The 25,747-nt window shown below is 41.2% G+C and overlaps 1 protein-coding gene across 7 annotated transcripts in view; it reads right to left on the bottom strand.

The window, feature by feature from the left end:
- Window positions 1-301: 301 nt before the first annotated feature.
- The window catches only part of ncanb (neurocan b), a 220,533-nt gene continuing 195,087 nt past the window's right edge, over window positions 302-25,747 (bottom strand). For 5 of the 7 annotated variants that reach the window (XM_046049658.1, XM_046049657.1, XM_046049659.1 and 2 more), the window contains 5 exons: window positions 20,682-20,840; window positions 17,447-17,529; window positions 17,067-17,211; window positions 8,158-8,340; window positions 302-6,823 (listed from right to left, as the gene is read on the bottom strand). In XM_046049658.1, coding sequence (XP_045905614.1) covers window positions 6,687-6,823; window positions 8,158-8,340; window positions 17,067-17,211; window positions 17,447-17,529; window positions 20,682-20,840 — 707 coding nt within the window. In that variant the 3' untranslated portion in view covers window positions 302-6,686. Of the gene's footprint in view, window positions 6,824-8,157; window positions 8,341-8,766; window positions 8,889-16,177; window positions 16,305-17,066; window positions 17,212-17,446; window positions 17,530-20,681; window positions 20,841-25,747 lie in introns of those variants that run through there. The other 2 variants (XM_046049662.1, XM_046049663.1) reach the window with 2 other exon arrangements.

Raw genomic sequence — 25,747 nt, 5'->3', positions numbered from 1 at the left:
TAGTCTCTCATGTACTTTGTTAAAGCACTTTGTATAAAAGTGCTATACAAAAAAAGTTATTATTATAATTTGACATGTTTTAACTTTGGAGCCCCCTAGGGTTAGTATTAAAGAGTCACTGTGGCAATCAGCAGTGCCTGCTGCTACCCCTAGCATTGTCTCATTTTTCTACAAAGAAAAAAAACATATGCCATCAGTATAAGTTAAAGGAGGATTTAATCACATACAAAATTGAACACATACAGGCTTTAAACTAACTAAATTAACTTTACACAAATAATCACTCCAACAAAGCCAGATAACAGATCCAAACAAGGGTTTCCTTTAATGATCATTTGTCATGTAAAGAATATATAACACAATGAAAGGACTGGAATTCATAAGAACATACATCAATAAATATGGATAAATACTTGTGGACCAGATTCACACGGCCGTAGACGGGCTCAGTTGCAGTTATATTGTGTCTGTGCTCACAGTCGACATGAACACATAGAAGCTAGCTGCAAACTGAAGTGTTGTGCAGGGAACAGAGCCAAAGAAGTGATATTTGTCTGTATGGTAAACTACCACCTCACGTCTAGCTCTTCTGCAGAGTGCGTTGTTGACCGGCGAGTTTTTCTGATGCAGCAGTTTAAAAACAACACTGTGTGTAAGTAGAAGGCAAAAATTGAAAGAGCGTGATGGGTTTTGGATCTACTAAGGCTGTATGAATATGGTCCAGAGCAACAAACACACCCAGAGTTTAAATGGATTTTGAAAAAGGGAAAAGGAAAATCCCAGAGTATTTACATCACAGAGGAGAAGTGTTTGTGTTTGTCATTGGTTTCTGCTCTATGTTTGTCTCTTTAATGTGTCATTCTCTCACTGTAATGTCTGTCCATCCATCCCAACAGTATACAGCTGTTTGTTTTCTCTTGACAATGATAAATGGTCTCAACTTAATATCACTTGGAGACACAATGCCAGGCAAATACCACAAGCGGTGTCCCTGTACATTAGATACTGAACGAATGAAGACGTGACGCAGGAGTCCGCAGGAGGAAAAGTGTTTTGAAAAGTCGGATGAGATGGAGATCCGAATAAGAAAAGATAATGACGCAGATTACGCAGAAACAGCATTTGAGCAGAACCAATTACATGGGAGAGTACACAAGTTTGCTTATTCAAAGAGACACAGAGGAGTGCAGTGAGCTATGACAGTCTGTTTTCCTGTCATTTAGAAAACATCCAGTGGACAGTCGACGCTATTGTACTATCAATGCAATCGACAGACTTAATAGGAACCCAAGACAGACAGCCTAATCATGAAATCAATAGTCTGTCTGTGTGCGACTGAGGACAGCAGCCTCTACTGCTCTCATCAGCCTTGTCATTGCTGATGAGTGCTGCATTTAAATGCATCAGGTTCACAGTCATGGACAGTTGTTACCGTACAAGTAGGAAACTCAGGTTTCTTTCACACTGTTTGCCAAAAGGCCCCACACAGGTGTCAAAACTCATCTAGTATTTTCTAGTTTGTTTTTTATCATCAGGAGCAGTTTTAAACAATGTGTTTTGTCTGCTTAAACATGACGCATTCATTCCCATGTTCAGCTAACTAGCTTACTACCAACAGTAGTAACCTAATGTACCTACTTCCAAGGCCATGGGCATTTCGGACCACATTATTTTGTGTGTTGAAGCCGGTCGTGGATGGTAATGTCAGCGTGTGGGCTAACCTTAGTGACTCTGTCCTGCTCCTGTGTTACGTTCGCCAAAGACATTAGTCCTCACCTAAAAGCCATTTCTAAAACAAAATGTTTAGAAATGCAAACGGTAGAGCAAAATCTAACTTTTGTAGGCCTATTGCTTGTCCAAGTATTAAGCTAAGCAGACAAACAGAGTCATGTCAGAGTGAAACAAGAGCCTAAGCTTACATCTATCCTTATTATGCTTAATAATGCTATGGCCAAGAGCCATGCAGTTTATTTATCTCTATGTCTTCTACATGGATCATCAAATGGTGAGAATGAGGGGTTATTTGACACTCGTTTTTTAATATTAAATGTATTCATGTATATAGGAGGTCTAATTTGCTTTTTGTTGTTGTTGTTCTATTATAGTTTTTATTTGCTGTGCCTGGTTGTGTTGCTTTGTGTGAAAAGGACATTAAAGCGGTGTTTCGGGAAGCTGCTGCAACCACCTGCCGTCGCCTCTGAGAGACAAGCGCACCCAAAGTTAATTTCCTCTGACTTGTTTGTATCACTTCTGTCACACTGATTCAACTAGACCCACACTTCTGCAACATATAAAACCCATTTGACCAAACTTTGCTCCCGCCGTTGCCCTTTAGACAGAGTGCAATCAGACAGTCACAGCTACAAGCACGTGGAGATGTCGTCGCACTCTTGTCTCATCTCTGCTGAACTCAGAAGACTTCAGCTATGAGCTCAGAGTGAAGGGAATTACTCGGTCACAATTAGGATAGGTGGCTGAGCCTGAGCAGAGGCCTGCTGGCTGTGAAGACGTTCAGTGGTTTGGCTGCTGTTCTCCCCTCAGGCTCGCTGCTGAGCCAAGATACAGCTGGCAGCAACTCCTGTTAAGTCACTCATCTTCATAATTAAGACTCACAATTTCAGGCCTTCGTCTCTGTCTATCTGCCTGCCCTCAGGGCTTCCACTTGAAAGACCAACAACGGGAGGAGAGAGGGTGAGCTGAAGAGATGAAAAGGGGGAGTCAAGAGCGAAGAGAGACAGACACTTCTGAGAGCGAGGGTCTCGGTGTGTTTGAAGAGGAAAAGTGTGAAGAAGAATATGTGTGTTTTTGCATGAATTCAATGCTGAAAGCTAAAAAAATCAGGGAGTGTCTGAGAGATGCTGTGAGAAATATTGGCACCTTCAACAAAAAAATAAGTAAAAACACAAAGCAAAAACTTACCAGGTAAGCTGTCCCCGTACACACACACAGCCCAGGGGGTGACCATTACCATCACACACACATCATTTATGGGGTGCCTGTTATATTTTGAAAAACAGAACAGAACATTATGGGGGGAAAATCCATTCATACCAACTCATTAAGGATAGGAGTTTAACATAAAGCTGTGGTATTTTTGTGGTTGGCCTTATAATCCCTACAGAGGAGAAGAAAATGTGACAAGACAGAACAGCAGATTAAACATCAGATTAAACGGATGTTTTTTTCCTTAACCTCTTTCCAAACACCGATTCTTTAGTATGCAATTTAACTTACTGGTAGTGTTAATTTGATTTTGTCCAAACTTGTCTCCTAATGCTCTGTTTTCCACCGCAAATTCAGTTCCTCACATCATTTTTTAGTCTTCTACTCCCGTCCCACACAGACACAGAATCTTTACACAAGCGTAATTACACTGTCTCTGGGCATCAACTATGATTTGAATTACTGTGAGAGGGGATTCTGTCCGTCCTTTCATTCATCCACCGGTGCAAAATCCATTTTCATGAACAGATGGGGGAGGCAGAGGTTTGATGGCTGCGACAATTCTCTGGGCCTCCCGTCCATCAACCTAAACCTTCCGCTGGCTGTCCGTCAACCTAACCCTTCCCTTGTCATCACGGCTCCGTGGTTCTGCAGATAATGCAACTTGTTAATTAGGCATGCAGTAGATTAATTAAACTGATACAGAGGTGTAGGTTCAGTGTTCTTCCCCGTGCAGAGTGTTGTCATTGCCAAGGTGAGAAGAGACAAACAAAGGCAGAGAATTAATGTGCACAGGATGGATTTTCTAACCTCCTGTGACTTCATATAACCTGATACCGCTTTAGTGTTCTTTTTACAAGATGTGTGAAATGCTGCTGAAAATCTGTGAACAGTGTACTCTTTCACCAATAAAGAGCTGGTTAAAGTGAGTTTAAATGTGCTTATCCTCCACTACTTTTCTCTCGTGAAAAGAGAGCGACAGTGAAAAGAATGTTTAGTGAGGAAGGTAAATGAAAAGTACTAAAGTGAGAGGCGGCGGAAGAAAAAACATTGAGGATAAAAGTGCTGGAGTCAGTGTTTGGGACATAATCCCAAATGCTCCAACCTGAAGTGCTGGCTTTAAAAAACCACAATTTAACCTTGCAGTAAAAGGGAAGTAAAAAAGAGCAAAGCGCTTGTTCTATCCATCTCAGCCCCCTCTTTAAAGCAGGACACGCGGCAGGAGCGAGCACAGGCACGAACAGCTGTGAGACTCAGTCTGCCCCAGAAATGGGAAGGCTTAATCCCTGCTGACCCTCTCTATCATCATCCGCTGGGACTTCAGCCACTGTCAACATCCTCAATCATAAACACACACACACTGAGAGGAGAGAGATCTCAACTTTTCCGGCTCCTCATCCTCATACCCTGTGTACAGAGCTTGAATTCATGATCCACCAATCATCATCTGTCTCTTTCTCTCATGCCTGTTCCCCAACACATCATAGTTTAGAGGGCTGCAAAAAATGTACATGTTTACAAGTCATTCAATGTAAAATTTAAACCTGCTCTAATCAATTTCGTTAAATTAACAATGGCTCACACAGCAATTTGTGAAAGGGGATGCTTGCATCGACTAAAGCCACAGAAAACCCAACTCTTCACTTCCCCTCAGCTTTATGGAGTGTTTTAAACCTCTTCCATCTAAAGGTTTTGGTTTTTGGGTTTCACCACTCTCACCTGCGTTGTTTCCAGCCACAGCAAGCAGTTGTTTACAGCAATACAAAATGTGTGATGAACTCAATGTACGCTACCTGCCCAGCATTAAGTACACAAAGTTAGCAACTAGCTGGTGAACATTTCACTCAGGAGTTGGGTGACAAAAACAGAGCTAAACGGAGAGTATTGGACTCATCTTTGCTATGTGTCTGCCATGTGACACAATTCTCCAAATGAATGCTAATGTTGCTCCCCATATGCTGACTGTATAAACAGGCAAATGTTCGCTAATACATTAGCCATAACGACTTTATAAGGTGATAATATGTCAATGTTGTGCGGTACAAAGTGGCCAAAAAGTTAATTTACGCAGGTTTAATTATTAAAATCTCACTTTTTTTAAACAACTGAATGGGGATGAGATTATTTTAGAAATTTGAAGCTTGTTTAAGAACAAAGTTGCTAATTCGTCGGCGCTATCCAGAACGACCAGTTTGGATGTTTTGCTGGTCTGTTGCAATAAAGACACACTAAACTACTTTGTTAAGGTTAGGAAAGATTGTGACCATGGAAAATACTTACATACTAAAATATGTTTAGATTCAAGCAAATAAAATGAAAAGAAACAAATATGATGTGATCGACAGTCTGGTGTCAAAGTCAAAGTCTATGTCTTATTCTGTCCTGACATTCTTCCTGATGCAGAGGGATAATGCACCAAAAACAGGCAAGGATTATCTCATGAAAAAGTTTTGAATAGCTGAATTTAAAACATCTTTATATAGACACAGTATATGTTTTTGCAGTGTAGTAGCCAAACTCTGCGCATAGACTTGTCATATCTTGTGCTTGCTGAGACATATGAGAGTGCTACTGAATCTAGACAGATAAACTGCTTTGTCTCTCTCTGTATCTCTCTGTGTATCTCTCATGCCTGGCTGACAGCGTTATTTCTCCTCATTAGACCAAACACGTAAAAACTCCCAAATAAAGGAGAAACAGATGAGTGAAAGGAACTTCACCCTGCTGCATCACCGTCATTAATTCACAGCACACAATCTCACAGCAACACAAATGATGAGAAAAGGCAAAGCAGATGTGGGATTACTGAGAGGAGTTGAGACAAACTGTCATCAAAGGATCAAATTAACTTGTGACTATGACTGGGGTGGATGTCTGACACTTTAGAAAAATGACTGATGTGTAGTGCAATGAAACTGAATTGTGTTTTCCATTTTCCTCTGGGGGTTTAGCATCTGATCTAAAGTAATGGTCTCACACTGACAAGAAGATACAACGCTAATAATCAAATAATTCAATTACAATTGCCTCTGATTCAAAGAAAATCACTCAAATCGGTTTCATAATAACTCGCTTTAAGTCAAGCACAATGTCTTCCAAAGAACAAACCAAAAGCAGCAGAGTCAAGAAATAAACACTGAGGATTTGTAAAAAATAATAATGGTGTTCAACAGACAAAAGGCTCAAGTGAACAACACGGATGTCTTCCTTGACTCGTCTGATTTTGATACGGCATTTTCAGTGATGTCGTCCCTATTTATAGTTTGTACTAAACCACTTCTCTCCGAAGAATGTTCGGTGTGGACCTCAAAGGTATATATATTTTTTTCAGAAACAAGTCAGCGTAGCCCCATGTGTCAGGTCACCGTTGAGCTCAGAGGAGGAGTAACTGGGTCGAGTGTTAGCGGGTGGGTGAGAAACAGACAAGTTAAGACAGGAAAGTAAAGCAGGTTAAGGAAAGTAAAAAGAGTACAAAGGGATTCTGTTGTTGTCCCGGTGAAGCCTGGCAGCACTTTGGCAGGCCTCAGAGTTGACTATGATACAGGCTGACTCGAAGAGCCAGGGGTGGAGCTAAGGGCAGCGCAGGGTTGTGCAGGGAGGGCAGGGAGGGCAGAGAGTTTTGGGCTGTAAGGTGTGAAGTAGTGTTTGGGGAAAATGCGGCGAGAGGAAGGGACGACAGGGAGACAGGCAAACTGCAGTTGGCAGCAGAGGAGAAAAGTAAAGGGGATGGGGTTTTTTTTGGTTCAGAAGTGGGCGTGGTTGTGGCCCTGGCCTGGCTCTCCTCCGTGGTGCCCCCCGTCTCTGTGGCCGTGCTTCTTGTGCTTCCTGCGCTCCCTCCTGCCCTTGTGGTGGTGGCGCCGGTAACGGTGGGCTCGTCGGGCTGGTGGAGCAAACAGAGTGCAAAAAGGAGACGGTGAAATAACAGAAAGGGCAGACAATTTATTAAAGAAGTAAGTCAAAGGCAATAGTGGAAAACTGATTTTAGAGGGAGATGAATCTCTGACAAGCATCAGAAGCATTCAGATAGATAGTCGGAGGCCAGGGAAAGGGGATCAAAAAGCAAGAAGGTCAAAACCACATGTTATTTGTAGAAGGTAACTGCTTCCACCACACTGAGGGAATCTGTTTTATCTCACATTCAGAAGGCTGGGCGCCTTTAGCAAGAGCACAGTGAGCTAGCCACCCACTCACAGCCTCAGTGTAAGCTTGTTCCTGGGGTGTACTGCCAAATGAGGTTGCTCTGTCCCTTTCTGGATTTCAACAACAAAGAAATGTCATCTGCATTGAATGATAATGACATTACAACTGTGGTCCATGAAAAACAACTTGGTCCAAAGATAAAGAGTTGTAAGGGAAATTATTCTTATCACATTGAACAGAAGCTACATTATTTCAATATTTCATCACTTCTGTCACATTCTGAGCTGAGAATATAACCCTTTATATCTCCTGAAGAAGCAACAAATTACACTGAAAAGAAAAAGGACACCTATTCTGTCATAGTTGGAGAGAGTCCTTTAAACTAATTTTAGGACAGGAGAATAAGGTTTACTTTAGGATCAAAGGAGATAAGGTGCATGAAAGTTGCATAATAAATTACTATTATCACTGATTTTAGATGCTAATCTGCTGTAAAATAACAGGTAGCTTCAACTATAAATGACACTGCAATGTCATCATTTCACTCCATCTAAAAACTTGTATGATATGAGAGTATTTGCTACACTTGCAAGTATTTCATTCTTTATGCACAAAGAATGGAGTATAATCATGGAGCATGATATTGAGTATAAAAGTCATATTTTACATATAGAACATTTACTTCAGAGCATTTTCAGGTCTTAGCACACATCTTTTGTATTTAACGAAGGGTCAGCCAATTGTAATGTCTGAAAAAAAAAAAAAATCCAGCATAAAGCACATCAAAGGAGACCCAACCACTTATAACTAAGCCCAGGGGATTTTAATTCAGTCTGCAACCACTATAATCTTTTTGCTTGCAATTATTAATAATGAGAGCAGGGATGGCAAGCCTGAAAGTGCACGGTGACAGCAGATCCTGAGGGCAGTTCATGTAGGAGGTTTGTCCTATGGAGGTGTGGGTGCTAAAAATAAGAAAATGTAAATGTGAAAATGACCTAACAAATGGAAATACTGCTTTAAGAATTGTTGTCTGCCATCCCGGCTGTGATAATCCTGTCGTGTAAAACTCACATTTTATGCAGATGATTTTAGGCCGGTCCCACTTGCCGTTGGCACGACACTTAGCAGTGGGCACATGGCGCTGCAGGAAGCCGTCTGCGCACTGGTAGCGCACTACTGAGTGGATGTCATAGTGGGAACGCTTCCGACCAATCAGGAATGCATTATCCACAGTGGGTGGGGCTCCGCAAAGCACTGTAGGGGCAAGAAAAGAGACGGCACAAGACAGAACATATTATTAATAAATATATTTAATAAATGGGATCCATACAGGACGATTACCTGGATTCACCTTATCAGCTTAAACAGTTAAATGTCCCTTATGGTTTCTAAATTCAGTATGTATTCTGACTTCTGACTTTAAGGCATACAAACCTTTTAGAAAACTACTCACAGCACAAACATCAAAATGTGGATTTAGTGTCTGCAGGAAAGCTTGTCTGTCCAAGTCTCTGAGTGAGTGGGCTGCTGTCAAAGTAACATAGCTGTTTTAGACACATCAAGAGTTGGGGAAAAATCTGAAAAATGTTTACACAAGCTGAGATGGAGAGAGGACTGACACTCTGGTCAGAGACTGACAGGACGGACAAGCCTCAGGGAGGCACTCAGACAACTTCACAGGTTTTTTAACTCTCCTGTTATGGGGGTGTGATTTTCCCGCGGTGGAGGCAGCTGGAAGATATGTAGTAACTCTGGGTGTCCCTAGATGGCAGTCCTGCAGCTGACGCCACGCCTTCGCCTGCCTTTAAACATAAATGTGCACCAAAGGTTTTGAGTTTTTAGTCACATCCTTGAATTGCCATTTCATCCATGATAATCTTTGATTTAAAATGAGCTAGGTGCACAATATAGCTGTGATTAATCATTACAATGCACGGCTGCTGAACCCATTATCAGATAGTCAGAGGTGGAAGAAGCTCTATTGTGACGTCAGTGCACTGAGGAGATTTTAAGTGAGAAGCAGGCTTGTCACTGAATGACTAGATATGGCTTGTAATCTTTAGTGCAGCGGTTCCTGAACTGTAATCTTTATCAACCACACTGCTTTCTAAATAAATTATGCTAACTTGAATCTTGATGCTTTGCTAGCATCAGAGCGTTCTGTTTTATTGTTTCAATATTATTCAGAACCTTGTCTATTTTTTTTTTTTACAGCAAACATTTTGACTTGTCTGCTCCCACCCAGGGGTGTCCACCCCAACATTTAGGAACTACTGCTCTCATGTAATTCAATTATTTTGACGTGGTAGCAGTATGTCTCCATCATGCTACCTTTGTGCAATTTCAATAGTTTCCCGCTGTACCACCACTTACAGCTGGCTACCAATGCACTGTATGTACTTGTATCTGCCAGGGCTCCTGCTGTACCATTATTCATTGGCATTCATTATTCAAGTTTTTCCAGTTTGCAGGTATCTATTTTTAGGGGCATATGCAAGCAAAATACTCTGTAAAGCAATGTATCATCCATCCTGGTCCCCTCACGCAGCTGTTCTTCTTCTTCTTCTGATTTTTCTTGTTCTATTGGCGCGTGCCGTTGATTTCCCATCATTGTTACAGGTAATGTTCTACATACTGCCACCTGCTTTACCGGAGAGGAATGTAGCAAACATTTGAAATACGCCCAGTGGAGTGATTTTAATATTTATGACATCCAAATGAAATTCACATTCTTTCTTAACATTTTGCCTTTATGATGGTGAAAACCAAAGTAAACGTAGGCCCTGATCAGGATTACACAGTACCATTACTCATACTCAACTGATGTTAATGGTACTATCAGGCCTGACCTGTACACCAACCCATGCCATCCCTCAACAAAAATCCCATTTTGAGCTCCTTTCAAAGAGAAAACTAAGAGCTGGCTAATAGCCTGAATGGTTGACGCTGCCCCTGTCAAAGCTACCTATTTTACCTACCTCAGCAACTACCACAAAATGTGATTTACACACTTCAGTGCTAAAAGCAGTCATGAGAGGACTTAATCAGCAATCAGAAAATGTTTACAATGCCTCTTAATTCCCTTGTCCTTGTCTTAATACCTCTTAAATTCTTAATAAGGTAAAGCAGTGTCATTAACTCTGATGAAAGGCTTTAATGCCACATTTACAGTTTAATGTGTTGTGGAAGGAAGGGGCAAAAAGCACTTTCCTCCTCACTTGAGACGATCACTGACTCAACTCAAATGCAAGGCTAAAAGGTACTTTTCCATTAGCCCTCACCTATGTTCACTGTTGAATGGCTTCTCACAGTGGGGGCAAGCAAAGTCAGAATGTATTGAAGCAGGGATAAAAGAAAATGTCACTAAACTCAGAAAAAGCAAATGGAGCCATGATTTTATGGGAGACGCTTTATGTCAGAAAGGTCTTTGGTAGAATAAAGCCTGAAGGATACACAGGTCTGCTGCCCAGGGAGAAACTGAGTTTCTTAGAAAAAGACCATAAACATGTACTCCAGCTGCTTCCCAATTTTTTAAGCACTGAGTTTAATCATTAAAATTTGTTAAAAAAAAAAGAAACAGAAAGGCTGAAAGAAACTACGTACGTATGTAACATCTAATAAAATCTTTCCTGCTGTGGGTTGAGTATGTGCAGATTTAGAAAAAGTTCACAACAATCTCATGGTGGTGGCTATATATAGTTAAAGCTGCCTTAATCAATACTTGTATATATTCTAATAATGGATTAAGTGATTATTTGTAATGTGAAAGGTGTGGCTTATTATATGGATGATAATTATACATTAATTATCACCCGACTTTGCAGTTCCCCTCAGCTCTGTGGAGCATTTAACGTCTTTCAGCTCATTGTTGTGATTTTGCGACCTGCAACTTTACTGTTTTGGTTCACTGTCACACTGCTCTCATCAGGTTTGTTTCCAGATACAGCACGCGTCCGTTTTAGGTTAAAAAAAAAGGCTCTGATAAATACACTGTCCAGCCAGTGAACAGATATTTCCTCAGGAATTAGTGGAGTCCAAAACAGTGCTAAAGGCAAGAGAATATTGGTCTTACATCTGTTGAGTGGCTTGAAAAACAACTTTAAATTAATTGCTAACATTCTGTTGGATGGATATATATTAGGCATGCTAACATGTTGCCATTCCAACTAAATAAGGTGAAAATATGTCAGTGTTGTTTCCCCCAAGTAGCCAAATAAATTTCATTAATACATATTTTTTATTCACTGTCATTACTTGGCCAGATATTGCTGCAGTGAGTGGAGTGCAAAGCTGAGAAAGGGCAACACAAACACACACACACACACACACACACACAAAAATTTAAATGTGCAAGCGTAGAACGCAAGAAGCATATAACTATGCTCATTTAAAATGTCTGGACCATAACTTGGGAGAAGAACAAAGAGGAGAAGTCAAAAGTCAAAACAAAAAGGAACAAAGAAAAGGGAATAAAGGGAAGTGTTGGTGAAGAGATGGAAAATGCAGGAGATGGAGAAGAAAGACAGAAGATCAAGAGAGAAGGGTACCAGCACCAGAGAGTAAGGAAGCTGAAGAGGAGAGCTGATTTGTGCAGAGGGAAAAGAAGGAGATTCACAGCAGTGGTAGAGTTTTTAAAGAGTTTTCTTAGTATGTTCACAGTATGTATCCTTATTGACGTTCAAAATGTAAAATGAATGTACATTACTGTATGTAAAGCTTACACATGGCATAGCTGTCGTACTTTGCAGCAGCTGATTTAAGGTATTTAAGTTTAGCCAACATAGACGCTAAGAGGAAGTTAACTCCAGCGTGCAGGTTACATGCAGTGTGTGTGCTGTAGCTGCATACTTGAAAAACAGCATGTTTCTAGAGATATTTTCTGTCACCTAGTGCGTGTGTCTGTGTGGCAGGGGGTAGTCAGTGTGAGTTAGTGGCATGGGGCGAGCTGCAGACAGTTAGATGCTGTTTCCTCTCAGCACTCCTCCATGGCCTCAAAGCATCCGCACACCTACTGCCAATCCTGTTAAGATGAATCAGAGAGACGTGTGCATTCTCACTGAAACACTACTGGGAGTGAGTCTCACATGGAAACAGTAGACGCGGACAAACACAGTCGTGTTTATTAAATAGCAAACTGCAGGTTGTTTGTGTGAATGTTTGCTGAGGTGCCACTGACAGTCCACACTACCTGAGAGACAATAGTTTTGTTTTAAAGCACTGTATTCCACACAGTATAGTCAAGGGTGAGATGTACAGTAGGATTTCTTCACAGCTAACATTTTAAAATGCTATTGAAAGCACAGGTGTAACCAATCACAATAATGCACAACAATAGGACTCTGTAACTGGCACATCTGAAGCCATTGTTAAAAGAATAGTTTAAAATTTGGTAAATAGCCCTATTTGCTTTAGATACCTGCGTTAAGTATGGAGCTGGAGCTTGGAGACACTAGCTTAACATTGTGTAAAGACTGTAAACAGGGAAAAATACGTACAGAAAAACAACAATTTGTGGGTTTAGAATGAATTACACAGTAGGATTGTCCAGCGGATATCTGTCCATCCAGCAGATTCTGGGAAGTCATTACTCTGGGCTGTTGTTCGCCAAGAATTGGTAGCAGGTTGTATTTACCCGTAAAATCACTTGTCACAACTGTCATTTACATATCTGTTCATATACAGACTAAACAAACAAAACATAAAATGTTAATTAGTAAGCTTTAGAGGTGCTGCTAGGTGGATTTTTTAACTTTGGACAGAGCGATGCTTGCTGTCTCCCCCTGCTTTCAAACGTTATGTTAGACTAACTGTCTCTTGGTTACAGCTCCGTACTTAACGTAAAGACATGAGAGTGGTATCACTCTACATCTAACGCTTGAGAAGAAAGCAAATATATTGGAGCATATTTCCCCAAATGTCTAACTGTTCCTTTAATGTTATTATTTGCACCAATTTCCTCCTTTGTGGTGAATGTTAGATTTTAGAAAATGTTCTGAAAGAATAAAATAAAAGAAAGAATAAATCTGAAAGATTTATGTCTAATGAGCTGGTGAGCTGCATAGTTGGAGTTCTGCTGTGTCACAGTGGAGGACGTATCTGTAGCAGCAATGTTTACAACATAAGACAGGGCCCTGTGGGTAGGTCTGTGGCTGCTCAGGTGGGGGTAAAGTTCTGCAAAGGGGGAGTGTGTATACTTTTCAGCTCAAGCACACATATACTCTCCTTCCCCGGTGGCTTCCCCACACCATGGTGAAGCAAAGTGGGAACCTCCGGGTCTGAGAAGTGAAACCAATTTGGAAGTGTCTTAAACATGCATTCTTTCTAATGGCCAGCAGGGGGCAACCCCACTGATTGCAAAAAAAGTCAGAATGCATTGACTTAATGGCAAAATGACGCTATTTCTCACCTGATTTATTACCTCAGTTAACAAGTTTATGGTCTCAATCACTGGTTTCAAGTCTTCTTCAGTACAGCATAATTTTAATTTTGGTCCCATTTAGAGTAAAAAAGATGATAAAGCAGGGTATGCTTTAGGGCGTGGCTTTCTTGTCAGTGACAAGTCGCTACCATGGCATGGCATGACCTCACTAACCAAACTAGCTAGCGCCATCATCTCGTCCAAAGATGGTCACATCTGGTCTTGTCTGGTTACAAAAAAACAAGATGGCGACAGCCAAAATGCCAAACTGGAGGCTTCAAAACGGTAGTCAACAAACTATGGCTATGTCCACTTCTTTTATACAGTCTGTGGGTGAACCTGTCTTTTTCCCCCCAGTCCCTTCTGAACAAAAATGTCTGAAGTGCTTGAGGATATTGTGCAATACACTAGTTTAAACGGACACAGCTCCATGTGCACACACACAACTGCAAACACGCACAGTGGCTGGGTGGGTAATTTATATTGTAAAAGAATAAAAAAAGAAATTAGTTTCCCCCCTTACTTTCAAAATATGTTTCGGCAATGACAGATTTACTCCACATAATGTGTCTCCAATAACGATTACATTACACACCAATGGACACATCAACTGCTGAAGGCACTGACAACAGCCTATCATTTCCCAAAGCACTCTGACAGCGCGCTGAGTATGTCATGCAAAATTAGATTTCCTGCCTCTGTACATAGTAACCCATCAAAATAATGGAATAATTTCACAATACTTACATGTCCTGTTGTGACATTCCCTTTCATCCTCCTGGAAAAAGCTCAGAGGCAGAAGACTACGTGACTCTGTCGTCACTATAATCCAAATGTAAATGTAAAACTTGATCTGTGCTACTATCCATCCTTATACAATATTGATTCAGCAATCAAATACTGCTTCTGAATGTTGAAACACCATCAATATACAACTGAAAAATGCCACTTATATATATTTTTATTTATCAAAATGATGTACGCCTGTACAGCCTGTAAAGCTGAAATCAGAGGCGGGGCCAAATCAGCAGGTTTAACAACATTCAATATCTGATTTGAGGCTTGTACAAATAATGTGTGTGATGAGTCTGGCTCTCTTTCCCCTGAGATCGGACCACTGTCTCATCAGATGACAGTCTCACCTCTTTTCTGTTATATGAAAAAAATATCATCACCATCTGCATGACACATCGCCCTGACTGGCCCTCGGGCGACTGATGAAGGTGTCTGATAGCCTTACATGGTGCTGTTGTCGCGTAATCAGGCCCAGGGGGCACTGATGAGCAGACAAACAGATCACATGAGCTATGAGCATTACAAATCAGGCGGAGAATACTCAGCATGGAGCTGACAAACTCCACTGATAGGACAAGACATTACACAGGGTTACTCAGAGTGAAAAAGAGGCTGACGGGGAAGAGGGGGGAATATGAAAAGATGCCTGTGATTGTAACTGACTGATTAAGGTCAGAGGTGGGCTGGATGCTGGGGACTTGTGACAGTGTGCATCAAAGGTAGTGCAATACCTTGCTTGTGAGGGAAATACCTTTTCTTTCTCAAGAATTGGCGGTTGGCTGTTTCCAGAGATGTGCTTGTTGCCTGAGGCTTTAGAAGTATGTTCTCTACGCTTGTGGCCTCTGATGAAAAACCATCTGTTAAAGCGCAAATACTTTGCTTAAGTTATGATCGTCAGTAAGGCCTTTAAGGCTTTTATGATGCAAAGGCTCATCCAATATTCAGTGATAAAGAGGGACGATAAGAGAAGCTATTTCATTTAGCTCATTTAGTATAGGTTAAACACACCCAGTAGGGGCTGTCATCCCTCTACTGTTTGTAGTAAAGGCTTAAAATACCCCTTTAAACACTCTATGATTTAATTTAACTGATTATTAGCTATTATGTCCAGATCAAGATGGCATTATTTGGATAATCCTACATTTATCAAAATAAGAATAAGACCTAAGAATGTTTTAAAGAGACAGTATTTGGAGTAAAAAAGGTTATTTGCTCAAAGTGAAGAATAAGACACATTTGCCGTAAAGGAACACCTAGAGCGAAGTGTAAGTGAGCTTCAAGAGTAGCTCTCAAGTGGTCACACAATCAATTACGTGTATATTCAGAGCAGGAATAACCCATCAGACTCAAGGATTCACCCCATATCTGCCTTTTTGTTTGTACTAAACAAAGCCACACATTTTCTCAGTGACGTTGCTCTGCTGAAACAAATATGATTTCCCTTTAATGTCAATTTTATTTGTGTGAAGCATTTAGCACATGAAATAAACACCAATCTAACCTATTCATCTTAATGTAATTAAAAACAAAATATCTGATCAAATATTCAAATCTAATGCAAATTGTAAACTACAATATTCTGAATTACACACTTAGAGATAACATATTAATCATTATGACCAATGATATTTTGTACAATCACAAAACATGTCTTTTTCTGTACTGCAGTCATCTTTGATATATAGCTTTTATTCTTCAGTTTGGGAGAAGGAGTAAAAATTCGGGATTTTTATTTTTACCTTTCACTTGCGTCCAAAATTCCACTTTTAGCAGTTTGATAAATACGGGCTCAGATCTACAGCCAAAACTGAAAGCTTGTCCTATTCAAAGATCCAGGAATACAGCCACCAGTGGCTTCCTGCGTCTCCACCTAGCTATTAATACGTCTGTCTTCTTGCCACTGGTCATGAGTCTGACCTGTATGCAAATGTGTAGCACAAAATAAGCTCTAATAGGCTCTCAGAGGACCATGTGGTGGCCTAACTCCAGCGCCAAGAAGGGGCAGCTGCAGCAGGGGACATGAAGCAGAGATAGCGGCGTATATAGGAACTTAACCAACCAATAAGTTTGCTCACCTCGTTTTGCTGAGTTTAAGTTTCCTGGACATAAAGCAGAAGTACTTTTCTGTCTCGAGATGTGCTTCACTTTACTAAAACAGAACATTTGGCAGAGCAAATGGAGCAGTGATATGAGAAGTATGTGGAGAACTTTTTAAAGTCGAGCCGGAGGATGATGGGAGCTGGTGAGCAGTAATGATTGTGGATCTGGAGTGTGCAGACTGAGTGAAGAGGTTCAGCGCTAATCTCGTCTGCTGCACAGAGACGTGCATAATGTAAAGTATGACATACCCAGGATGTTCAGAAGCCCCTGAAGGCACATGTGCTGCCTGGCTCTGTGGTTTAACAGAAACAGGTTGCAACACTTTTGAGCTGCTTTACATAAAAACTGTTTAAGAACATTTTGTCACCTTTTCTCACTTTCTATCTTACGATTCTACTCATAGGATTCAAGACCAAAAGTCTGACAGCACAGCAAAGCTGTTTCTCCTTTGCCCTTTTTCTCAGTCTCACTCTGCCTCCTTCTGTCCAACTCCTTGCAGTCTCACTCTTTAAATCCCCTGTCTCCTCGTAGCCCGTTCCTCTTTTATATCCTGCAACTCTCTGCCTCCTTACCTCTCTGTCAGTTGTCTTAATCACCTGTTGAAGTTACACCATACTCCATGCCACTCACTCGTGTCCTCTCCCTCCATCCACCTTGTTGCTCTTACCTGTTCCCTTCTTGCAGACATAGGGCAGATTGTAGTTGCAGGGCACGTCATTCCATTTGCCATTCTCATGAGAAATCATAACCACGCAGTCTTCTCCTCCAGCAAAGAAGTTGTCAGGTTGGTTTTCACGCCAGTTCTCATATTGCTGCGCACAAATACACAAAAGAACAACTGTTGCAAATGAACCAGAGAAATCAATACTATTTTTGCTTTTTTAAACTCCAATTTAAATGGAAGACAAATTCATGGACTAATATAAAAAAAATGCTGTGCAGGATGTTTCCATCTGTGATACTAAGCACCTTCAAATGTATACAGTTTCTTTTGGGCCTTAAACTCCAGCTGACTAAGAGACAAAACAGACACAGCTAGTTCCTCACCAGGTCCATCTTGTCGGTCCACTGAAAGTCGTCTTCCACTGTACGATCATTTAACCCGATCCAAGTGTTGTCATGGCTTAGACCTGAGTAAGAGGTAACGCACAGAAGAAATTAATGCAGACAAAGAAAGCAGGCGTGCACATGCAGTACACCCAACCACATATGCACAAAAAACAGAAACAAGGAATAGCACCTAAGAACATAATACAATCTAATACAAAAAAAGAAAAAGCCTATAAGCTTTATTTGAATATGAATTAACACCCCTCAACAAAAACAGATGATTTAATAATAGAGTGCCAGTCAAATCTCAAACATTGGAAAACCATGTTAAAAGCATAATGGAAATTGGGCATTTATGTTTGTTTCATGTAGTCATTTAGGGTAGGTTACAGTGTCCTCGTCGCTTCACAGAGGTGTGATGTTTTTCTCTTCAGTGCAGCAGAAGCTTGAGTGACAAATAAGTGACATGCTTCATGTGTGTCATGATTTTTTTTCACCTGTTTCCACTGCATCTTGTGGCATTTTCTTTTAATTGATAAACCGCCTTTGCCAACAGCCAAGCGTAAAACAAATTGAAAATGCACTTACTGTTACAGATTGCAATAGGTGTCCTGATGTCACGTGTCCAATGATTGTATATACACTGTGTAAACTCAGTGGTGCAAATTTCAGAGGGGGGACGTAGGGGAACCTCGTTCCGGGAGGAAAATTTGGGAGGGTACGGTGTTCCTCCCCAGATTTGGAAAAACTATTTGTTTAACTGTTTTTTTTATAGGGGTAAATAGCTGTTTTACACTGTTTCTAAAGCATGTTCATAAAACAGATATCATTTATTGTGCTTGAACGGACCACAAATACTACTGCCAATACAGCCACTGGGAACATTGTAGGATCCCTGGAACTTGTCCCTAAAGTAACGTTTCTGTGTCAGCATTGTCCAGGTGTGCTGGAAGATGCAGTGATGTTGACAGGTATGCAATCTGTGATGCATTAAAATCCGAAAGGACGCAGTAAACTCACTGTTGACAAACCTTATTTTTCATGTGATTACGTTACATTGTGAACATAAAATCCTTGAGGAAATCATAGAAATGCTGCTCTCTGTGAGCTCCTACAAAAACAACATACACAGAGCAAAGTCAGTGGGCAGCAGAGCAGAGAGCCCACGCTGGAGAAGTGCACCAGGTGAACAACTATGTTCATTATTGTAAGTAAGTGCAAGAAAACTTAAAGGTACCCAATTAAAACATGGCCATTTCCACCATCGTGTACACTGTATTAGCAGTGTATACACTCATAAAAGTATCCACAAGGCAGAATAGATTAGGGTGAAAACAAGGGTCAAAACCAGAGGATGAGATATCCTAACTTTTAGTTCCTAATATGTGTCGAGCTCCGAAACTGGTGGATCTTAAACTACACAAAATGTGCTAATCTTATAGATTCCCCACCCCCAGTTGGTGTCGCAGGCTCTCTGTTATAAAAGCAGAGACAATAACCCCGGCCGACGTCATCAGGGTTATTTTCATATACCTCCTCCAGAATTACATAAGATATTACACAACTGTTTTGGATCAGTAGTAATCCACATGACTGGTAATCTGACCTTTACTGTACGTGTAAAATATTGTGCTGCAGGTTATTGTTCTTTTTGCAACAGGATCTGGACGGCAGCAGGCACACCTTAACCTCGGCTGAGAGCTGAACAATAATGCAGATATACTGTTTCTCTCTCTGATGCACTGGTGATGAGATTTTTGTTTGTGTGAAAGGAAACATCACTAATGGTGTTTTGGGTTAATCCCATTTGTGTGTTTGGGGGCGTCTATGTGCACGGTTGTACAGGCGCGTGCATGAGCATGCACGTATGTAATGGAATTTCAATCGTGGCATATCTGATTAAAATCATTACCAGGCCCATTAATCTTCCTAATGGCTCTGATCCCTTTATTGCAGGGGTGGAGACGTCCATTTTCGAGGCAATTAAACACACTTTTTGGTAACTGTGCGCATGTGGAAGAAAGATGGGTGCTAGATGGATGGAGCTCTCCTGGCATCTGTCCGAGACAGAAGGTGGATCCGGTGTTACAGAGGCTTGCTACTAGTGATCTGGCCTTATTACAACATGTGGCTGTGGAGCACTGCCAGGGGGTGAAAAGCTAAGAATTAGAAGATGAAGGTTTATGAGGCTAAAATACCAGATGGGTGCACATGAAAACCTTGAATCTAACAATTAATCTTAAAATCTTATGTTTCTAAATGAAAGTGTGGAAAAATCTGGATACATAACGTGTGACAATTACGGTAAATCAAGTCTCATTGTTGTCTTGATGCCAGCCTTACTTTATCCATTTTCAGCATGCATTTCCTTCACTGGACACAAATAGAGTTACCTCACCCAACTGTAGGGATTTTTCACGTGTTTCAAGACAAATCACATCCTTAGAAAGAATATGATAGTATATTAAATGTTCTGTCACAGATACTTACATCAGAGCCTTTAGCACCATTTCATTGCAACAAATGGCAATGCACATCTATTTGACTGAACAGGCTTGGCTCCTGAGGGTGTTTTTCAGCGGGAAGCGCAATAAACCCCTTCAAGGGCCGTTCAGTGCAGAACCAGAGAGACATTTATCACTGAGTTATGGAATACACGTAAGGCAAGAGCTGCCATTGCCAAGTATGGTAATGATAAGGTGGAAGAGTAGATATCAATCAACAGCCAGTAAAAGCAGTGTGTAGCAGGACAGCAGAGTGAGAGCTGGGAAGACTATAAAGGCTATGTAATTGTCATAATTTAAATTTATTGGTGACTGGTTTAAATGTGATTAGTGACTCTGGGAGTCACCATATATTTCTTGAGTTATAGAGGTGTGAAGTAGGAAGAGCTGCTGGCTCCAATAAGTATTTTTTAAATCACTTTAAATTTCCATTTAAAAGTTTTCTCAAATGTGCTTGACTTTCCTCGACACAGGAATGTTGAGATTATTATTTGGTACAGTGTCTGGTTCTAAATGCTACAGTATCAGCAGCTGTTGCTATTAAGAAAAAGCTAGACAGAGATGCAAGTTAATACTGCAGCAAAGTCAAAACCATTGCAAATTCAAAATGCTTCGCCATTGCAATGGACAGCACAATAGTTGCTGAATTAATCAGAGACATTTACAAAGGTTACACTGTCTGTGCCAAGCCTGTCCTTGTCCTCTCTTCCTCCTCAGCCTCCACCCACCTCTGATGAAGTTCTGCTCGGCCAGGCTGTGGATACTAGCCAGGTGGCCACTGTGCTCCCTGCAGTCCTTCTCGGCGTCCTCCCAGGTGTGTCTCCGACTGAAGTACCTGTAGCAGTGGCCATGGAACTTCCTCCACGTGTGCTCGCAGCCCTCTGTGTCTGCAGGTGTGGGAAAACAAGGGGGAGGTAATTGAAAAACACTGAGTGATTAGTCAATGGAAAATCCATGTTAGAAAAGAAACGTGTGGTTTTTAAATCGCTTAAAACACCCACAGCCGACAGGGGCAAAAGAATAATAGTATTGCACAGGAAAGGAGTAGAAGGATTTAGCACTTAGAAGAAGCATATTATCATTATTTTTTTGGATTTATTTTTCTATCTACACACAGCAAATCCCTCCTGTTTTGCAGCACACAAGAGCTACATATTGCTTTCCCCCTCTCCCTCTCCTTCTTCCTTTCTTTCCCATCTTGCTTTAAGTGCCCTTTGTGACACTCCTCTCTGTCTCCATCCCTCCCTGCGTCTTCTTCTCTTTGATTTGACTTGGACTTTTAATCCACAGCAGAGGCAAGCCAGCAGTGAGACAGCTTAGTCCAGTGAAGGGGGAGTTTTAATCTATTCAAATGACAACAAACCTTAGGAATTGCTTCCAGTGCACAGTGCTCGCTTGGTAATTAAGCCCTGTCACAGTCTTGTCAGCACACCGACTCCCCCTCCACCCATCCTTCCTTCTACATCGCTTTCATCTATCACCCCTCATCTGACTGGGGGTTAGCTGTGTGACTGTGAGCTGTACAGTTCAAATGTGTGTGTGGCTTTCCGTTCAATGCTGGACTGTCTATGTGTGCATAGACATGGGTGTGAAAATTTGTGTAAATTTGAATGTGTGGAAATGTATGTATAGTTCATGTGGTTCGGGCTCAATCTGTCAGCTAAGCCACCTCCAGTTTCCCCTCATGCTCACCCCCTCTTGCGCCCCCTCCCTCCCTCCCTACAGTGTAGGGATCAGGGAAAAGGCCTCAGCTTTTCCTCCAACAAATCTGAAGCGACATCAGTAAATTGGGCAGTGCAAATTGGGCCGTATGGGGCCCTGCTTAGTATGCAGAGAGGTGCAGTTTTGGCCATTGAAAGAAGCGAAAGAGAGGTGTCCATTATGAAAGCCCTTCTATGCTGTAATATGAAATCAGGGCCTCCAAACCTTCATACTGCATAGAGAGTGAAGTGCTTTTCATACTGTTAAGCTCTCCTCCATTCGCTAAGTTGTTGAGGTATGCTGTGAAGCGCAATGACAACATTTCACAAAATGCAACTGGGTCACAGCAAGACTACCTCCCAAAGTGATGCAACATTTTGTCTCCTAAGGTGAGGTTTTGCAAAACTCCCTCACTCTACTTTGAATCAATATATGTGATAATTTCACTATTAACTATCTATATTTTCTTTCTTGCAGCTATATGTAATAGCTAGCTCAGAAGCTGTACCCAAATGCCTCCAGTAAGTGAAAAACACACGCTAGTCACATTAAAAATATGTCCAAACTGAAATTTAAATACCTTCCTGTCATCTGACTAAACCAAATTATCAGGGTACCTACAAACTTTACAAGACCATGATCTGTCACACACACAAACTACAGGAGTGAATCACCACCTCAGTGTTAAGTGTTAAGCAGATGCATGTTGGGTCACAAGCACGTGATAATTTGTCCTGTATTCCAATAAAAATATCAGCTCTCATATTCTATCTGCACCAGACAATAAGTTTCAATGTTTGTCCAATATCAACTGTTCAATAGTAGCTATTGGTCTCTGGGTAAATGTCTGTCTATGCAACCCTCTGTCGCTTTGTAGATTTAGCTGCTGCAATCAAGGGATCTAAGTGACTCTGATGACGATTGTGGAGAATTGATTCATTACTTTGCCTGCTCAAAGTTCTCCTGGTAGTCTGGGGATGTAATCTGACGACCTTGAAACACATTAATGACATAAATCCCAATTAGCCACTTTAACATTTTCAGCCTCCTCTGGGTGGCTCAGTGGCTCACCGGTTAGCCCTTCCCATTCGGACTTTTGTGTGCATGACCTCCCTATTTTATAATAGATTTCCTTTCACAATGCACAGTGGGGACACTAATCTACTCATACTTCTGAATATGAGTACAGTGTCTATGTATTGTGCTTGGGCCAACTCAATCACTTGGTAGGAAGAGCTGGATACATATAAAAAAATTTTGTAAAGATGATTCATTCAAACTTTTCCATTGCGTGGAGATAAGTAAAAACCCTTTAACACGTGAGCCCAGCTGACACTAAAGGAAACTCTTGTTACCTTGAAAATAACTGTTCACACTCTGTCTAAACATTCCCGTCTCATTGTAGATCCTGTCTCTAAGCCTCTTTTCCCTGAAAGCCCAAAAAAGGATGATATTTTATGCAGACAATAATTTCTGGTTTTCCCTCTGATGCCCTCCGGCTACTCTGCCTCAACTCTCTGAGCTTTATGTAGTTTCCTGATGGACAGATCGCTTTACTTGTTTTTAGCAGTTACTTTAGCTGCTAATTATTTCTAATAGTAGCTGCCACTAGTTAGTTCGCTCAAGTTAGCAGTGCAGCTAGCTGTCCCATTAGCTGACTCTGCTGACTGGAAGCTTGGTGCTCCGGGGGGTTGTTGGTGTTTACACCTCTTGTAGAGGAGCTCTGGACCACTGGGAGGGCCCAGTTTAGGCACAGTCAGCTGCTAATGGCGGCTACAGTTAACAGCAGTTAGCTTACTAGGCTACTGTAGCATTAGCAACAAGTAAAGCTATCTGCCCATCAGAGAGTGGAGGCAGAACAGCCAGAGGACATCAGAGGTAAACCCAGAAAATATTGTTAAATATTATTCTAAATATATGATATGTTATTATAATATAACTTTACGTCTGTAAAAGCACTTTTTGCAAGACAAACTGAACAATCTTCGGCTCTAGCTCATTGATGGAATGACCGCTTGTTGCTATGTTGGACCGACACAGTAAAAGACCATTTTGCAAATATGGGACCTTTAGGATTGTTTTCCTATGTTTGTTCCAATATATGCAGAAATACGTTTCAGAATACCAGAGACCCTGATTAAGGATAAAGTCATTTTCTTAAATTTAATAATGCTAAATGAACAGACTGGATATGTATGGAAAGGTTTGTCTTATGTTTGACATTTTCACAGTTTCAGACTGACTGCATTAGAATCAGCATTTACCTTGTAGCACGGACAGTGTGCTTCTGAACAGAGAGAAGTGATTAGCATTAGGTAGAACATTGTTACTACTGTTCTCTTCGGTCTTACGGGACCAAAATCACTAAATAATTTTCTCTGTTAACTGCTAACTTAGTCTTTCACTCTGGAAGCTACCTGCTCAAAATGTTTGCCCCCACACCAGCTGGTACATTGTATTAGCATTGGGAGTAGGTCCAGTTTGGCTCATGAAGGTGGACAATAGGTTGTTATCTACAGGACCAGGGACAGGGACAGGGACAGGGACAGGAGCGCCAGGGTAGGTGTCACAGAGACAGTAAAAACACACACACAAACATGCACATCTATAAATTAAACATACACACCTTCATTGAATCACACACCTACTGCTGTGGGGTCCAGACTGGCAGTCAGCCCAGAGTCCTTGTTTGTGTGTAAAGGTAGTGCTGGCCACATAAATAGCTTTAAAACAGGATCTACAAACTACACATTCAACTTTGTGCGAATTCTACTTGGGTATTTATATACATATATAAATTAATTTGTTGTCCACAGAAGAGAAAAAAACAGAAGATGGATAAACTAAGTGCATCAAACACAGGAAGTTGCAGAGTGGGAGGATAGAAAAGAGAGAGACAGAATAAGAAAGTGAGATGGAGAGAGAGAAAGGAAACCAGACATAAAAAATAAACGCATGTTTTCTCCCCCTCAGATCTTCAACCTAGTCTCTGCTGATTTATTCTCCCACTCGCTGACAGTAAGGCTCAAAGCCCGACATCACATCAACCTCTTCAAATATTTAGACATTATTCAAGTTGTCTTCTTTTTCCCGTTTTCTCTCTGTCAGGCACATAGAGAGGCAGGGGGTATGTTTCCGCAATTAATATTCCCACAGACTTTAGTGAGCGGCAGTTAGGAAATAAAAGGCCATACACTTCCAGCTGACTGATTGGGTCGTTTATCCACATCACCAAGTGATATTTCTACTGCCTAGCTTTTTTGATCCCTTGAATGATGAAACGATGTGTGTTTGTGTGCGCGCTTTGCCATTTTGCCTCTTCCCCGTGTGACTCTTTGAAGGCTGACAGCTCAGTGTGCCATTTGCAAGAGGGCAGATGACAGCAGTCCAGAGAGAGAGAGAGAGAGAGAGAGAGAGAGAGTGAGAGAGAGAGAGAGAGAGAGAGAGAGAGAGAGAGAGGAAGTAAGGGAGAGAGAGACAGAGACATAGAGAACAGGGAGATGAGGGAGAATCTGCTGATAGCCAGCGACAAAAGGTGAAAATGTGAGGTGCCTGTGAGAACGGCTGCAGAATTATTAATGGTTATTATGAGTGCAGTGTTGATTAATGGAACATCCTAATAGCGTGATTCTCACAATTAGGAGTAATGGATGTTACAGTAAAACAGCTACAGAGCTCAACATGAATGACTGATGCCAGTCTGAAGGTTCATTTTGCATAACTAGCCCATAGACATGTCTTTGCAGATTGATGCTGATGGAGGAGGTAAAAGTGAGGGCAGCACAAACCCTTACAGTAAATAGGCAAAAAGTCTGTACACTTTCTTTAACTGGACACAGTGTATAAGATGACGGCAGAACGCACAATCGATATATTAGTGAATATCCATTGTATTGTCTTATTCTACAAAGAGTGGCAGGTAATGGTCTTCCTGTCATGGTTTTGGTTTTGATTTTTGTTATTCTGAAAGTATGCTTCCTCATGTGTCTTGTGTAACTTTACTTCTTGTTATCTGCCCCTCACTTGTATATAGTCTGTGTGCTTGAGCCTGGTTCCTATCCCTGGTTTACCTGTTCCTCGCTTGAATCACCAC

Source organism: Micropterus dolomieu, linkage group LG05 (assembly GCF_021292245.1).
Source record: "Micropterus dolomieu isolate WLL.071019.BEF.003 ecotype Adirondacks linkage group LG05, ASM2129224v1, whole genome shotgun sequence".
NCBI lineage: Eukaryota > Metazoa > Chordata > Actinopteri > Centrarchiformes > Centrarchidae > Micropterus > Micropterus dolomieu.
Note: the sequence above shows the minus strand (reverse complement) of the source record. Positions and strands in the feature narration are given on the sequence as shown.